This window comes from Lampris incognitus, chromosome 1 (genome assembly GCF_029633865.1).
Source record: "Lampris incognitus isolate fLamInc1 chromosome 1, fLamInc1.hap2, whole genome shotgun sequence".
Lineage (NCBI taxonomy): Eukaryota > Metazoa > Chordata > Actinopteri > Lampriformes > Lampridae > Lampris > Lampris incognitus.
The window spans coordinates 151,150,266-151,167,768 of NC_079211.1; the positions used below are offsets into that span (position 1 = coordinate 151,150,266).

The window sequence follows — 17,503 nt, forward strand, 5'->3', positions numbered from 1 at the left end:
CCAGAAAAATACGTTTGAAAAACTCAACAGCAACGTCTCTTTCCAGAAACCATGACCCGGTTACTCGAGATAACCCACACACCTTGTTGTGAGCTTCACAGAAGGTTGAATCAGTTAATCTGGACACATCATTTACTGAGAGAAGCTTTTCATCATCATCTAAGTCAGTGCATTTACATGCACAGTTAAGTGGAGCTATGATTACAGCTCCATTAGGCCATGTAACTGGACTACTGTCGCTGTCCCAGTATACAACAACCAGGGGAGACTCGATGTATTGACAGAAGTATGTCCGACCCTGGTAAGGTAGGTGGCAATATGCCCCCTTTCAGCTGGTTGCTATTGGACTATTAGACCGCCGCGGGAACTATGGCTCATGCACAGAACGCCTAGGCCAGTTTGGGGCCGATTGAAAATGGGCCGTACCCATTAACTAGAGTTACAATGGGCATGTGTACTATTCACAGAGGGTTGGGGAATAGTTGCAATCACAACATTGTAAGATGGTGACAGATGTACTATTAGCACCCCCCCCCCCGGTTCAGGGATGGTCATTCCCTCTTCACATAGATGGCCTCTTTGACTCCCCATTCAAACCAGCGTTCCTCCCTATCAAGTATGGTCACATCCTCGTCCCTGAAAGAGTGGCCACTGGTCTGGAGATGGTGTAGACTGTGGAGTCCTTGTCTGTAGATGGTGTAGACTGTGGAGTCCTGGCCTGTAGATGGTGTAGACTGTGGAGTCCTGGTCTGTAGATGGTGTAGACTGTGGAGTCCTGGCCTGTAGATGGTGTAGACTGTGGAGTCCTTGTCTGTAGATGGTGTAGACTGTGGAGTCCTGGCCTGTAGATGGTGTAGACTGTGGAGTCCTGGTCTGTAGATGGTGTAGACTGTGGAGTGTTGGCCTGTAGATGGTGTAGACTGTGGAGTCCTGGCCTGTAGATGGGTGTAGACTGTGGAGTCCTTGTCTGTAGATGGTGTAGACTGTGGAGTCCTGGCCTGTAGATGGTGTAGACTGTGGAGTCCTGGTCTGTAGATGGTGTAGACTGTGGAGTCCTGGTCTGACGTGTTAGCTCTCCTGTGTCCTCTTGGCCAGAGTCTGTTTGGTTTCCCCGATGTTCAAGTCACAGCAATCCTCATGGCACTTAACAGCGTACACTATATTGCTCTGTTGGTGCCGGAGGACCCGATGTTTGGGGTGGACCAACTTCTGGCGCAGTGTGTTTTGGGCTTTGAAAGGAACTGAGATGTTGTGTTTGGAAAATAAGCGTCTCAACTGTTCCAAAACTCCTGCCACATACGAATCACCACTGGTTTACGCTTAGGCAGCTGTTGCCCTTCTCCTCTCTTCGATTGGCTGGTGCACTGTTTGGGCGTCTCGTCTTGAATAGTACAACACATGGCCATTGAAACTCTAGTTAATGTTATTGTTGTTTTCGGTCGTTATGGTGCTGTGTTGTTTATAAGGGTGGGGACACCTGCAGCCACTGTATTGTTCATAAGGGTGGAGACACCTGCAGCCACTGTATTGTTCATAAGGGTGGGGCACCTGCAGTCACTGTATTGTTCATAAGGGTGGGGCACCTGCAGTCACTGTATTGTTCATAAGGGTGGGGCACCTGCAGCCACTGTATTGTTTATAAGGGTGGGGACACCTGCAGTCACTGTATTGTTTATAAGGGTGGGGACACCTGCAGTCACTGTATTGTTTATAAGGGTGGGGACACCTGCAGTCACTGTATTGTTCATAAGGGTGGAGACACCTGCAGCCACTGTATTGTTTATAAGGGTGGGGACACCTGCAGTCACTGTATTGTTTATAAGGGTGGGGACACCTGCAGTCACTGTATTGTTTATAAGGGTGGGGACACCTGCAGTCACTGTATTGTTTATAAGGGTGGGGACACCTGCAGTCACTGTATTGTTTATAAGGGTGGGGACACCTGCAGTCACTGTATTGTTTATAAGGGTGGGGACACCTGCAGTCACTGTATTGTTTATAAGGGTGGGGACACCTGCAGTCACTGTATTGTTTATAAGGGTGGGGACACCTGCAGTCACTGTATTGTTTATAAGGGTGGGGATACCTGCAGTCACTGTATTGTTTATAAGGGTGGGGACACCTGCAGTCACTGTATTGTTTATAAGGGTGGGGACACCTGCAGTCACTGTATTGTTTATAAGGGTGGGGACACCTGCAGTCACTGTATTGTTTATAAGGGTGGGGACACCTGCAGCCACTGTATTGTTTATAAGGGTGGGGCACCTGCAGTCACTGTATTGTTTATAAGGGTGGGGACACCTGCAGCCACTGTATTGTTTATAAGGGTGGGACACCTGCAGTCACTGTATTGTTCATAAGGGTGGGGACACCTGCAGCCACTGTATTGTTTATAAGGGTGGGGACACCTGCAGCCACTGTATTGTTTATAAGGGTGGGGTACCTGCAGTCACTGTATTGTTTATAAGGGTGGGGCACCTGCAGCCACTGTATTGTTTATAAGGGTGGGGACACCTGCAGTCACTGTATTGTTCATAAGGGTGGGGACACCTGCAGTCACTGTATTGTTTATAAGGGTGGGGACACCTGCAGCCACTGTATTGTTTATAAGGGTGGGGCACCTGCAGCCACTGTATTGTTTATAAGGGTGGGGACACCTGCAGCCACTGTATTGTTTATAAGGGTGGGGATACCTGCAGCCACTGTATTGTTTATAAGTGTGGGGCACCTGCAGTCACTGTATTGTTTATAAGGGTGGGGATACCTGCAGCCACTGTATTGTTTATAAGGGTGGGTACACCTGCAGTCAGTTGAGACTGAAGAGGTCACGTAGATGCTGATGAAACGTTTCTCTCAGTAAACGTTGTGTCCAGATGAACTGATTCAACCTTCTGTGATTTTCCTACCTGGATTATTGAGCATGCATGAAGTCATGTTGTGAGAAGTTTTTCTTAGATCGAACTACACCCACATGAAACTGCTCACAACAAGGTGTGTGGACTATCTCAAGTAATCGGGTCATGATTTCTGGAAAGAGACGATGCTGTTGAGTTTTCCAATTTTTTTTTTTTTTTTGCCGCTTTGAGCAACACCAGCCAAGTGCCATCCAGTTCCATCGTACTGGAGAGAAGGCAGACATCTCCACGGCCCATATCTCCACAACTCTGCAACTCACAACAAAACGATCTAGATGGATAAACAGCACTACAGGTAAGAGGAAAAACGTGTACTTTTGATTTTGGGGTGAACTGTCCCTTTAACGTGCCCAGAAAGCCCATACCTGCATCATGGGTTGCAAACATGTTTGAGGAATCAATGAAACAACAGGTAAAAGTGACTTTTTTATTTGTGCATATGGCAAGATGAGATAGTGCAAGCCTCCTCTACTGTCATCTGATACCCCCCACCCCTCCCCAAACACACACACACACACACACACACACACACACACACTCCTTCCACCCCACTGAGCTCACAAATAGAACTCTTGGCTAGCCTTCATGGCAGTGGCAATGAAAGGAATTTTGCCGGTAATAAGCACCCCAACACACTTCGTCCCCTGCCTGACACACACACACACGCATACAGACACTCACACACACAGAGCTCCATTTTGCTGTTCACCAGGAGGGAACTGAGGACCACAGCCCAACATGACGGACCAGTCGGCATTCGACACAGATGTATGGACCCTTACCCGCTTTGTCATGGAGACCGGTCGCAAGGCCAAGGGGGCGACCGGTGAGCTGACCCAGCTCATCAACTCCATGCTGACCGCCATCAAAGCCATCTCCTCCGCCGTGCGCAAGGCGGGCCTGGCCCATCTGTAAGTACAGCAGAACTGTAGCTGGTACAGAGGAGCTTCTAGTCTTTGTCCAAGTACTAATGTGTGCGTTAAATGTCATGTACGTTTGTTTGTTGTATGTAGTTGTACTTTTGTACCCATGTGTCAGTGTATGGATGTGTATATGTACATTTGTATGGCGGTAAACTTGTATTTTAATGTACAGGCTGTGGTAACAGATTTCCTCAGAGGAACACTAAAGAATCTGTCCACCTTGCGTATTGTAACTGTAATATTTGGGCTGTTTTGAGCCATAACATGGCTAGCTAATATCGGCAGGAGTCGCTGAATGGCACTGACTGAAACTAAGTGAAACGACTCATAACCCGTAACCCCTCATGACCCCTCCCACACACACCACACTCACACATTCTTGTACTTCTATGTTTGTGAGGACCCTTCACTGACTACATTTCAAGTTCAAGTACTTTATTTGTCACATGCACAGAAATACAAGGTAAAACATGCAGTGAAATGAAGAGGGGTGCTCCGTCTGTCATTGTGTGAAGACATGGAGCTAGATAAAAGACAAAAGATCAGTCCATTTTTTCCTCTTTTTTTTAAGTCAAAATAAACAATCAATTTAAAAAAAACTAGCTGTCTCAAGTATGTGAAAGGTCATATATGTTGAGCATTCTTATGGCCTGTAGATAGAAGCTTCTCTTTAGACTCTCTGTTTAGGCCCTAAGACTACAGACTAGTCTTACTCTTATTTATGTCCTAGCCCTTGACTTTGACCTCAACCATCCGAACTACATGTCCAACCTTAATCTAAACCCAAGTCCTCACCCTAAAATAGACCCTTAAAGAAGTGAGGACCAGCCAAAATGTCTCCACTTTGCAAACAGCCCCCCCTCTAATGGTTAAAAACTCAAATTAGTCCTCATAAAGATAGAAGCACAAGAGCACACGCACACATTTTTTTCCTCACCCTGAAAGACCTGCCTTGGATCCAGTGGTCACAGTGAGTGCATTCAAAAATAGCAGACGTCAACAAACATGCTTCCATTTTGAAAAGGCCTCCGGTTGATATCAGTTCGCTGTGACTGCCGTGGTAACCTGTGAGGAGTGAATGAGAGACCAGTCTTTAAACCACAAATAAAACACTCAGCCAGCCCCGCTTCAAACACTACAGCAACCCCCTACTCATATCTACTCAACATATAATGATCCTTTTTGGGGGGGGATTTTTCCACCCTTTTCTCCCCAGTTGTACTTGGTCAATTACCCCACTCTTCCGAGCCGTCCCGGTCTCTGCTCCACCTCCTCTGCTGATCCGGGGAGGGCTGCAGACTACCACATGCCTCCTCCCATACATGTGGAGTCACCAGCCGCTTCTTTTCACCTGACAGTGAGGAGTTTCACCGGGGGGACGTAGCGCGTGAGAGGATCACGCTATTCCCCCCAGTTCCCCCTCCCCCCTGAACAGGCACCCCGACCGAGCAGAGGAGGCGCTAGTGCAGCGACCAGGACACGTACCCACATCTGGCTTCCCACCCACAGACACAGCCAATTATGTCTGTAGGGACAACTGACCAAGCCGGAGGTAACACCGGGATTCAAACCGGCGATTCCCGTGTTGCTATACCCCTTTACTCTGATAGATGAGAAGCAGAGTTTCTCTTACATCTATGTGCGATCAAAGTTGTGTTTGGTGATAGTATAGCCTATTATTTGAATCTTATTAGAACCTATGGCAGTCAAATAATGGTAACTAGTAATGGAGGGACTGTTTGGAAGGTGCAGCTGGTGGGTATTAAAGTGTTTTGTGTCCCTTTTAGGGTCCTAACATGATGCATACAGTAACATTAAAAAAACATGTGACATAACAACATAACTGTCTTCAGCCATCATCAGACTGAACTGAACTGACTTGAATATAAACTTGATAATAATGACAATAATGTTCCCGATTTCACAGACCACATCTTAGAATTAAGGCAGCCGTGTAGTTTTACGGTGAAAAATAATTTAGTCAAAAAAACACAAACTCAAAACAATGACGTACGCAGAATTCACCTGCGATTGACCGCAGTGTAAAATTAGTTTAGTAAAGAGACGAGATAGTGGACGGTGAGTCTGTAGGCCTCAGGGATATCTCCTCATAACCACACGTCTATGGACCTGAAGCTAACTGTCCTGAAGATCTAAGGCTTGCTGTCCCTTCATGTTTGCAAGAACCAAAGACAGGAAAGCTAAAACTAAACAGAAAATCAGGAACAAAACTTTAAAATGAAATATCTGACTTCAGCAGGCTCCTATTTAAGAAGAAAGGTGCATCTGTTATTTCACATTTTTGCGTGAGGTAAAAAATGCTGCTTCATGTTTGAACTGCCTGTAAGCCTCGCAGTGTCCTTTGGTTTATTTCACGTACTAACGTGCGTTACAATAGCATTCTCGGAAAAAAATGAAAGCATGCGTAACCCTTTTCAATGTCATAGGGAGACAAAGGTGATTTTATCTCATGCACATTTTTTAAATTACTCAGTAAAAATTGTGCAACCCTTTCATTTGTTAGTCAAAGAAACCTTAGCTCTCAATCAGAGAATGAACAATAGGCTCTTTGTTGGAAAACTGACATGGGAAAGCAGCCAATAATACCAAGAATCTATTTTGTGTGCACTGGGGACAGAAAGCATCCATGCTGTACTTATTTTTGCAGAGCCAGCGGAGTATTGTGAAGTTTTGGAGAACCTTAAACTTTTATCCGCAAGACAGTTTTTAGGAAGGCTGTTCTATTGGAGTCAGTAGGTTTCAGATTTGTAGTCAAATGTCGGTTGAAAGCTATGACGTGTTTACAGATTAGCTCGTATGACAGAGAAAAAGATTTCACTAAAACAGAATAGGGCCTAAGATGGATCCCTGTGGTATGAAATACTTGACTTGGGCCAACATGCAGGCTGAATCTACTAAACTGAGTAGATTGTCTGGTGCAGAAGAGAGCGATTTGAGAACTGTTATCAGAGACACTTCAGGGAAAAACTCAAAGTCACAAATAAAGACAAAATAAAGTATTACGTTTATTCCTAAAACTAACAGGCAAACAGTGTCCTGATGCAAAAATAAGGCAAACGTAGCGAAATTTCAAGAAAAGATGCATTTTTATGGCATGCGTAGATAGATAGATAGATAGATAGATAGATAGATAGATAGATAGATAGATAGATAGATAGATAGATAGATAGATAGATAGATAGATAGATAGATAGATAGATAGATAGATAGATGTAGGAAACGCTATATATATTGTATATATAAATATGTGTGTGTGATTACTGTGTTTGTAGCAAAAATAGTTGTAGATTATCATTACCCATTTTCATGCCACTCACTGTCATCCCATCATAGGTAATCTCTCCCTCCTCAGCCCTGAAGGTGTGTCTTGCTGGGTCATTGTGTTTAGTGGTCTGGTTGCCTTGCCTACAAAAAAGACATGACTTTGTGTTAAATAGATGATGTGTAAAACTGCAGGATGAACGCTGATACATGTAGCTGTAAATTCCCCAAACCAGCACATGCAAAAAAAGAACTTATAATGTATGATTTAGAAAGCAAAATTGGGAATGTGCAATCTATTTCATGAATTCGAGGTTTATTCAACATTCTTTGAGCTTGTGTGTTATTCATTTTGTGATTATTTTCATGGTAGTGAGAAGGGAAATGTGTGAGCATACACCTGTATGCAGGTGTAATAGAGTATGAGGGACTATTCATCACAGTTCTGTGACCTTGTGGCTGAACCCAGCCACTGTCTGGTGAAAACAATTCTCTTCCCAATTCTTCTGCTGGCATCTAGATGGATTATACTCTGGCACACAACCCGAAAACCAGCAAGGCAACAGCCACACAATGACACTGGTAGAATAACTGGCTGTTTAAATTCATATTTAGGGAACATGTAACGGATCAAATTTGACAGCTTGGTGCATATTATAACAACGTTAGACACAAACTGACTCTGAAACATTACTGGTCAGTTTGCAACCATGTCTTGCCAGTATAGAACAGTGTTGAGTTTTGTTATGAAGATCATTCATGAAAAATGTTTACATTAAAGTAGGAGGTCATCAGTAGAAACAGTCTTGCAGTCTTTGCTCATGAATGTGCAGGCTATGTACTTCTCCTTGTGCAACAACATACAACAGATCCCTCAACTATTTAATTTTAACGAAACTATTCACTAAAAGAAAATAAACAGCAAGAATGACGCTGGCATTTGACATCAACAGACATACAAAGCTGGAACATGTGAGTGTTTGTCGGAGGAACGAGGTTATAAGGGGAACGTGTATATGTTTCCTTTTGCAGCTGATATGGTAACGCCACAAAAGCAGATCCATGATGCATTTCAAATCCCAAACGTAACCTGTAAACTGAGATGTCATCCTCATGTTTGTCTCTTCTCTTCTTCTTCTGGCGTCTTTAAAAGGATAGTTCGGTTTGCGGGGTTTTTATTGTCTTACATAGAGTCAGACACATTTCTGGATACCATTTTTATATCTGTGTTTGCAGTTTGACGGTACGTTGGACAGTGACTTTAGCCTAGCTTAGCTCAATTGCTGGGTGTTTACCAGGATCATTGGCGGCTCGACTTAAAAGAAGGGAATACACCTCACAATCGTCAATACTTGTTACTCGTTAGCCTAGCATTAGCAATTTCTCTTAATCATAAATACATGAAAGATCCTAAAAAAGAGATTATAGCTCTGAACTGGATTTTTTGGGGTTTTTTGTAACGTGCATGTCCGACTACTTCCAGCATAGAAGAAAACGGATGCAAACGTCACTGCAGTATGGATCAAGCTACCCCAGGAACAAGCAGCAATGTTGCATTTTGATTTGATTCTTTACCAACTTCAGATATTTACCTTCTGCGGCAAGGGGACATTTTACCTCTTCACCTCTGCTTATCCAGAGTGTGCTGAGTGCATAGTCTTTTTCAGAGGGGAGCTATTTTGTATTCATAAAGTCACATACAGATCCCATTCAACCACAGTCGGAGCAGTTTATGGTGATGTAACCTTGCACAAGGGCACTTCGACAGCAGCTGGTTAGAGAAGCTCTAGTGTGACTTATTGAATTGCCAAGCCAATAGAGGGATTTGAACTAACAACTTCACCTTCATGGGCTGGCCTCTCTGACATTTTCATTTCATGTCATTATTATTGATTCCGCTCATGGTGATGCACCGCTCCAGACAGAAACAAGCAATTCACAATCAAACACAACTCAACTTGCACGTTCCATGACTGGAAAGGAGCAGGGAGAAAAAAAATCTTATTTTACCTGCCCCTTACTCAAACATAAATACACAACAGAAGAGATGGTCTGCCAGTCTGTTACTCAACAACTAATACTTACAGCAACATGGGAAATGAAAAAGAACCAAAAAGCCATACTCAATAACTCACCACCAACTAAAAACCCGTTACCTGACAACTCCATATCGTCTAATTATTCTTTCCCTATACATTTTCTTGAACTGAAAGATATTTATACAACCCCTTAGATCGTTCCCTAAACAATTTCACAATTTGATGCCACATACTGGAATACACATCTGCTTTAAAGTAGTACGTGCATACTGATGTTTAAAATTACATTTCCTTCTGTGGTCCTCGTCCTCTGAACTAAAAGCAAATCATTTTTGTGAATTTTCTGGTAATACTCTGCTTTTTGCCCTGTACATAACTAACAATGTCTGTAACGCAGCTAAATATTTACGTTTCATAAAGCCCGACTTATTAAACAGTCCGTTAGTATGTTCTCTTGGATCCACGTTATGTGTATTTTAGTCCAAGTACGCCCAACACCACATGTACACATTTCATTTGCTCCTTTCCATGTATATGTAGAAGTATGTTTAACCCTCTGTGGTCCACCAGTAGAGGTGGATGCTATCCATGTATGTAGAAGTATGTTTAACCCTCTGTGGTCCACCAGTAGAGGTGGATGCTTTCCATGTATGTAGAAGTATGTTTAACCCTCTGTGGTCCACCAGTAGAGGTGGATGCTTTCCATGTATGTAGAAGTATGTTTAACCCTCTATGGTCCACCAGTATGGATGAATGCTTTCCATGTATGTAGAAGTATGTTTAACCCTCTATGGTCCACCAGTAGAGGTGAATGCTTTCCATGTATGTAGAAGTATGTTTAACCCTCTATGGTCCACCAGTAGAGGTGAATGCTTTCCATGTATGTAGAAGTATGTTTAACCCTCTGTGGTCCACCAGTAGAGGTGGATGCTATCCATGTATGTAGAAGTATGTTTAACCCTCTATGGTCCACCAGTATGGATGAATGCTTTCCATGTATGTAGAAGTATGTTTAACCCTCTATGGTCCACCAGTATGGATGAATGCTTTCCATGTATGTAGAAGTATGTTTAACCCTCTATGGTCCACCAGTATGGATGAATGCTTTCCATGTATGTAGAAGTATGTTTAACCCTCTATGGTCCACCAGTATGGATGAATGCTTTCCATGTATGTAGAAGTATGTTTAACCCTCTATGGTCCACCAGTATGGATGAATGCTTTCCATGTATGTAGAAGTATGTTTAACCCTCTATGGTCCACCAGTATGGATGAATGCTTTCCATGTATGTAGAAGTATGTTTAACCCTCTGTGGTCCACCAGTAGGGATGAATGCTTTCCATGTATGTAGAAGTATGTTTAACCCTCTATGGTCCACCAGTAGAGGTGGATGCTTTCCATGTATGTAGAAGTATGTTTAACCCTCTGTGCTCCACCAGTAGAGGTGGATGCTTTCCATGTATGTAGAAGTATGTTTAACCCTCTATGGTCCACCAGTAGAGGTGAATGCTTTCCATGTATGTAGAAGTATGTTTAACCCTCTGTGGTCCACCAGTAGAGGTGGATGCTTTCCATATATGTAGAAGTATGTTTAACCCTCTGTGCTCCACCAGTAGAGGTGGATGCTTTCCATGTATGTAGAAGTATGTTTAACCCTCTATGGTCCACCAGTAGAGGTGAATGCTTTCCATGTATGTAGAAGTATGTTTAACCCTCTATGGTCCACCAGTAGAGGTGAATGCTTTCCATGTATGTAGAAGTATGTTTAACCCTCTATGGTCCACCAGTATGGATGAATGCTTTCCATGTATGTAGAAGTATGTTTAACCCTCTATGGTCCACCAGTATGGATGAATGCTTTCCATGTATGTAGAAGTATGTTTAACCCTCTGTGGTCCACCAGTAGAGGTGGATGCTTTCCATGTATGTAGAAGTATGTTTAACCCTCTGTGGTCCACCAGTAGAGGTGGATGCTTTCCATGTATGTAGAAGTATGTTTAACCCTCTGTGGTCCACCAGTAGAGGTGGATGCTTTCCATGTATGTAGAAGTATGTTTAACCCTCTGTGCTCCACCAGTAGAGGTGGATGCTTTCCATGTATGTAGAAGTATGTTTAACCCTCTATGGTCCACCAGTAGAGGTGAATGCTTTCCATGTATGTAGAAGTATGTTTAACCCTCTATGGTCCACCAGTAGAGGTGAATGCTTTCCATGTATGTAGAAGTATGTTTAACCCTCTATGGTCCACCAGTATGGATGAATGCTTTCCATGTATGTAGAAGTATGTTTAACCCTCTATGGTCCACCAGTATGGATGAATGCTTTCCATGTATGTAGAAGTATGTTTAACCCTCTATGGTCCACCAGTAGAGGTGAATGCTTTCCATGTATGTAGAAGTATGTTTAACCCTCTATGGTCCACCAGTATGGATGAATGCTTTCCATGTATGTAGAAGTATGTTTAACCCTCTATGGTCCACCAGTATGGATGAATGCTTTCCATGTATGTAGAAGTATGTTTAACCCTCTATGGTCCACCAGTATGGATGAATGCTTTCCATGTATGTAGAAGTATGTTTAACCCTCTGTGGTCCACCAGTAGAGGTGGATGCTTTCCATGTATGTAGAAGTATGTTTAACCCTCTGTGCTCCACCAGTAGAGGTGGATGCTTTCCATGTATGTAGAAGTATGTTTAACCCTCTGTGGTCCACCAGTAGAGGTGAATGCTTGACTTGCCTGTCCGCTGGTTGGCAGGCAGGGTTTGGCAGGCTCAGTGAATGTGACGGGGGATGATGTGAAGAAACTGGATGTGTTGTCCAACGACCTGGTCATCAACATGATGCAGGCCTCCTACGGTACCTGCTGCATGGTGTCAGAGGAGAATAAGGAGCTCATTATCACTCCAAAGGGCAAGAGGGTAAGTGTGCAACAACCAACTTGTGGACACTGAGGGGCCCGCCCATATGACACGTTGCGATGTTACACATATACACATGGCAAAGTAAACCTCCATCCGGGCTGTGGACGCTGGTCTGGGCTTTAGTGTTTTGTCTCTTCTGTGTGGAAGAGGGACACCGGTGGGGTGTCTCAGCGTTGAGTCTATGTGACGTCACGCATCGGGCTTCCAGCAGACCGCATGGCGCCGCCTAGTGGCGTTACAACAGACATACAGAAACACTCATTACCGTATCACTAACGGTCAAGCTTTTCTAGCTGGCTCTCAGTATCGCCCCCCTTCACCGGTCATTTTCTAGACTAATCGTGAATCTAAAGGGGATTTATTCGGATAATAAATATGATCATCCTGATAACTGTAGGGCACTTTACATGACATCAGCACATATATCACGGTACCTGCTCACATGTGCAAAAATCCATGTCTAAGAATCCAGCTGAGGTTCATCACACTGAAGTGTCTGATCATGGAAAGTAGATCAAAACAACAACACGTTTTCAAATAACACTTCCTGGTTTTCCGCACCTTGTCCTGTGGAACGTGTAGGTAGCAGACTCTCGCCATTGTGAATGTCTATCATGATATGCTAATATCCATATTTCATCCCAACACGATACCACTTAAAGACAATTAATTGCCATATTGAATCATTGCTCCTCCGTGAACCTGAATAGAATGTTATTGCAGGACTGTTACCTAGATCAGTGGTTCTCAACCGTGGTCCGTGGTGTAATTGCAAGGGGTCCGTGAAAATAAAATATCTTTAAGAAAAAGATCCTATGACGTTTATAGAAATAGGATTATTTTACTCAAATGTGACTGAGACCTTTATCTACCTAAACTATAAAGGGTAACAGGACTTTTTTCTCTAATTACATCTGTTTCACAAGTGTCATTTATTGTATTTTAATAAGAGATCTCGCTCCCGTTTGCATTGTTAAAAGTTACTGCATAAGAATTCTGTTTTGTTACATATATCTGAAAGTTACTGCATAAGAATTCTGTTTTGTTACATACATCTGAAAGTTACTGAATACATATTCTGTTTTGTTACATATATCTGAAAGTTACTGCATAAGAATTCTGTTTTGTTACATATATCTGAAAGTTACTGAATACATATTCTGTTTTGTTACATATATCTGAAAGTTACTGAATACATATTCTGTTTTGTTACATATATCTGAAAGCTACTGAATACATATTCTGTTTTGTTACATATATCTGAAAGTTACTGAATACATATTCTGTTTTGTTACATATATCTGAAAGTTACTGAATACATATTCTGTTTTGTTACATATATCTGAAAGTTACTGAATACATATTCTGTTTTGTTACATATATCTGAAAGCTACTGAATACATATTCTGTTTTGTTACATATATCTGAAAGTTACTGAATACATATTCTGTTTTGTTACATATATCTGAAAGCTACTGAATACATATTCTGTTTTGTTACATATATCTGAAAGTTACTGAATACATATTCTGTTTTGTTACATATATCTGAAAGTTACTGAATATGTATTCGGCTGTGGTGAATACATATTTCAAGAAGAGGGAGGAACACAGGGTGACGTACAAGAGTGGAGGAAAGTGCACACAGGTGGACTATATCTTATGTAGAAGGTGCCATCTAAAAGGGATTGGAGACTGCAAGGTGGTGACAGGGGAGAACGTAGCTAGGCAGCATCGGATGGTGGTCTGTAGGATGACTTTAGAGACCAAGAAGAGAAAGCAAGTGAAGACACAGCCGAAGATCAAATGGTGGAAGTTGAAGAAGGAAGACTGTTGTGTGGAGTTCAGGCAGGAGTTAAGACAGGCACTGGGTGGTAGTGAAGAGTTGCCAGATGGCTGGAAAACCACTGCAGAAATAGTGAGGGAGACAGCTAGGAAGGTACTTGGTGTGTCATCAGGACAGAGGAAGGAAGACAAGGAGACTTGGTGGTGGAATGAGGAAGTACAGCAAATTATACAGAGGAAAAGGTTGGCAAAGAAGAAGTGGGATAGTCAGAGCGATGAAGAAAGTAGACAGGAGTACAAGGAGATGCAGCGTAAAGCAAAGAGAGAGGTGGCAAAGGCAAAGGAAAAGGCGTATGGTGAGTTGTATGACAGATTAGACACTAAGGAAGGAGAAAAGGACTTGTACCGATTGGCTAGACAGAGGGACCAAGCTGCAAAGGATGTGCAGCAAGTTAGGGCGATCAAGGATAGAGATGGAAATGTGCTGACAAGCGAGGAGAGTGTGCTAAGAAGGTGGAAGGAGTACTTTGAGGGGCTGATGAATGAAGAAAATGAGAGAGAGAGAAGGTTGGATGATGTAGGGATAGTGAATCAGGAAGTTCAGCGGATTAGCAAGGAGGAAGTGAGGGCTGCTATGAAGAGGATGAAGAGTGGAAAGGCAGTTGGTCCTGATGACATACCTGTGGAGGCATGGAGGTGTTTAGGAGAGATGGCAGTGGAGTTTTTAACTAGATTGTTTAACACAATCCTGGAAAGTGAGAGGATGCCAGAGGAGTGGAGAAGAAGCATACTGGTACCGATTTTCAAGAACAAGGGAGATGTGCAGAACTGTAACAACTACAGAGGTATAAAGTTGATCAGCCACAGCATGAAGATTTGGGAAAGAGTAATAGAAGCTAGGTTAAGAGGAGAGGTGATGATCAGCAGCAGCAGTATGGTTTCATGTCATTAAAGAGCACCACAGATGCGATGTTTGCTTTGAGAATGTTGATGGAGAAGTATAGAGAAGGCCAGAAAGAGTTACATTGTGTCTTTGTAGATTTAGAGAAAGCTTATGACAGAGTGCCGAGAGAGGAGGTGTGGTATTGTATGAGGAAGTCAGGAGTTGCAGAGAAGTATGTAGGAGTGGTGCAGGATATGTATGAGGGAGGTGTGACAATGGTGAGGTGTGCGGTTGGAATGACGGATGGGTTCAAGGTGGAGGTGGGATTACATCAAGGATCGGCTCTGAGCCCTTTCTTGTTTGCAATGGTGATGGACAGGTTGACGGACAAGATCAGGCAGGAATCTCCATGGACGATGATGTTCGCGGATGACATTGTGATCTGTAGCGAGAGTAGGGTGCAGGTTGAGGAGAGCCTGGAGAGGTGGAGGTATGCACTGGAGAGAAGAGGAATGAAAGTCAGTAGGAGCAAGACGGAATACCTATGCGTGAATGAGAGAGAGGACAGTGGAATGGTCATGATGCAAGGAGTGGAGGTGACAAAGACATCTGAGTTTAAATACTTGGGGTCAACTGTCCAAAGTAACGGGGAGTGCAGTAGAGAGGTGAAAAAGAGAGTGCAGGCAGGTTGGAGTGGGTGGAGAAGAGTGTCAGGAGTGATTTGCGACAGAAGGGTATCAGCAAGAGTTAAAGGGAAAGTTTACAAGATGGTTGTGAGACCAGCTATGTTATATGGTTTGGAGACAGTGGCACTGACGAAAAGACAGGAGGCGGAGCTGGAGGTGGCAGAGTTGAAGATACTAAGATTTTCACTGGGAGTAACGAAGAAGGACAGGATTAGGAACGATTATATTAGAGGGACAGCTCAGGTTGGACGGTTTGGAGACAAAGCAAGAGAGGCAAGATTGAGATGGCTTGGACATGTGTGGAGGAGAGATGCTGAGTATATTGGGAGAAGGATGCTGAATATGGAGCTGCCAGGGAAGAGGAGAAGAGGAAGGCCAAAGAGGAGGTTTATGGATGTAGTGAGGGAAGACATGCAGGTGGCTGGTGTGACAGAGGAAGACGCAGAAGACAGGAAGAAATGGAAAGGGATGATCCGCTGTGGCGACCCCTAACGGGAGCAGCCGAAAGTAGTAGTAGTAGATCTGAAAGTTACTGAATACATATTCTGTTTTGTTACATATATCTGAAAGTTACTGCATAAGAATTCTGTTTTGTTAACTATATCTAAGTTACAACTGAAAGCTCTTATTTTTGCCCCAAAGAGTGAATAAATGCTATAATGCAATTTAAAATGCAGTTTCTACTGTTTCTATCAAATTGCAACCCCCCTCCCCCAAGATCAGGTGGAGGGGTCCTCAGGGTAGATCAAAAATACGCAGGGGGTCCAGGACCCCAAAAAGGTTGAGAACCACTGACCTAGATCACCATTATTCTACTCAAGTATAAGAAAACCATTATGTAATGACGTAGTCTGTCATTACACCTGCTATTATACCTGCTATCCCCCCCATCATCATCGTTATGAATGAATACGTTTTGCTTGCGTGTGCCCTGACCCCCCCCCGCCCCCCCCCCACAGGGTAAATACGTGGTGTGTTTTGACCCCCTGGATGGCTCCAGCAACATCGACTGCTTGGCTTCTATTGGCACCATCTTCGCCATCTACAAACGGGTGAGTCTGACGTCACAGCGATGACGTCAAACTGGTTCACATTTACCACCTCGTCAGAGTCACGTACTAATGCTGACTTCCGTCCTCATTCCCGCCGGGGCCGTTCGCCATTACACCACAGGGCTCCTGAAGTGTGCAGTGGTTTCTGCTGCCACTGAAGGTGTAAGGTGCACGGAAGGACCCACGGCCTCTTTCAACCAACCTACTCAAAGCTGTTTTTACACCTTTCTGTCGCCGTCATTTTGTTTTTTCAAAAATATACAATATTTTTTGTTTTTAAATATTACAATATTTTATATATTAATATATAAATTATGTAGTTTATATATCATATATTATAAGTATTATTATATATTAATATATTTTATGTAGTTTATATATCATGTATCATATATTATATTACTTATATATTAATATATTTTATGTAGTTTATATCATTATTGTATATTAATATATTATATATAACTATATATTATTTTATATAGTAATATATTTTATATATTACTATATAAATTATGTATTAATATATATTATGTAGTTTATATATCATATATTATATGTATTATTATATATTAATATATTTTATGTAGTTTATATATCATGTATCATATATTATATTGATTATATATTAATATATTTTATGTAGTTTATATCTTTATTGTATATTAATATATTATATATAACTATATATTATTTTATATAGTAATATATTTTATATATTACTATATAAATTATGTATTAATATATATTATGTAGTTTATATATCATGTATCATATATTATATTAATTATATATTAATATATTTTATGTAGTTTATATCATTATTGTATATTAATATATTATATATAACTATATATTATTATTTATGCTAGAAATGATTTCTACGGTCACGTGTCCCTTCATTCACGGACCACCAGCAAACATTTTAATTACCTAAATTAACTACTTATCTTTGGTGTTGTTCTTTTAGATAGTATTAGTAGACGAGTATAATCTAACAGTATAACAGTATAATAC

General features: G+C 42.1%; 1 protein-coding gene across 1 annotated transcript in view; it reads left to right on the forward strand.

Moving 5' to 3' along the window:
- Positions 1 to 3,547: 3,547 nt before the first annotated feature.
- fbp2 (fructose-1,6-bisphosphatase 2) overlaps positions 3,548 to 17,503 on the forward strand; it is a 29,681-nt gene continuing 15,725 nt past the window's right edge. Inside the window, exons 1-3 of the mRNA XM_056280877.1 lie at positions 3,548 to 3,826; positions 11,916 to 12,078; positions 16,394 to 16,486. Of these exons, the coding sequence (XP_056136852.1) occupies positions 3,654 to 3,826; positions 11,916 to 12,078; positions 16,394 to 16,486 (429 nt within the window). The 5' untranslated portion in view covers positions 3,548 to 3,653. The remainder of the gene's footprint in view (positions 3,827 to 11,915; positions 12,079 to 16,393; positions 16,487 to 17,503) is intronic.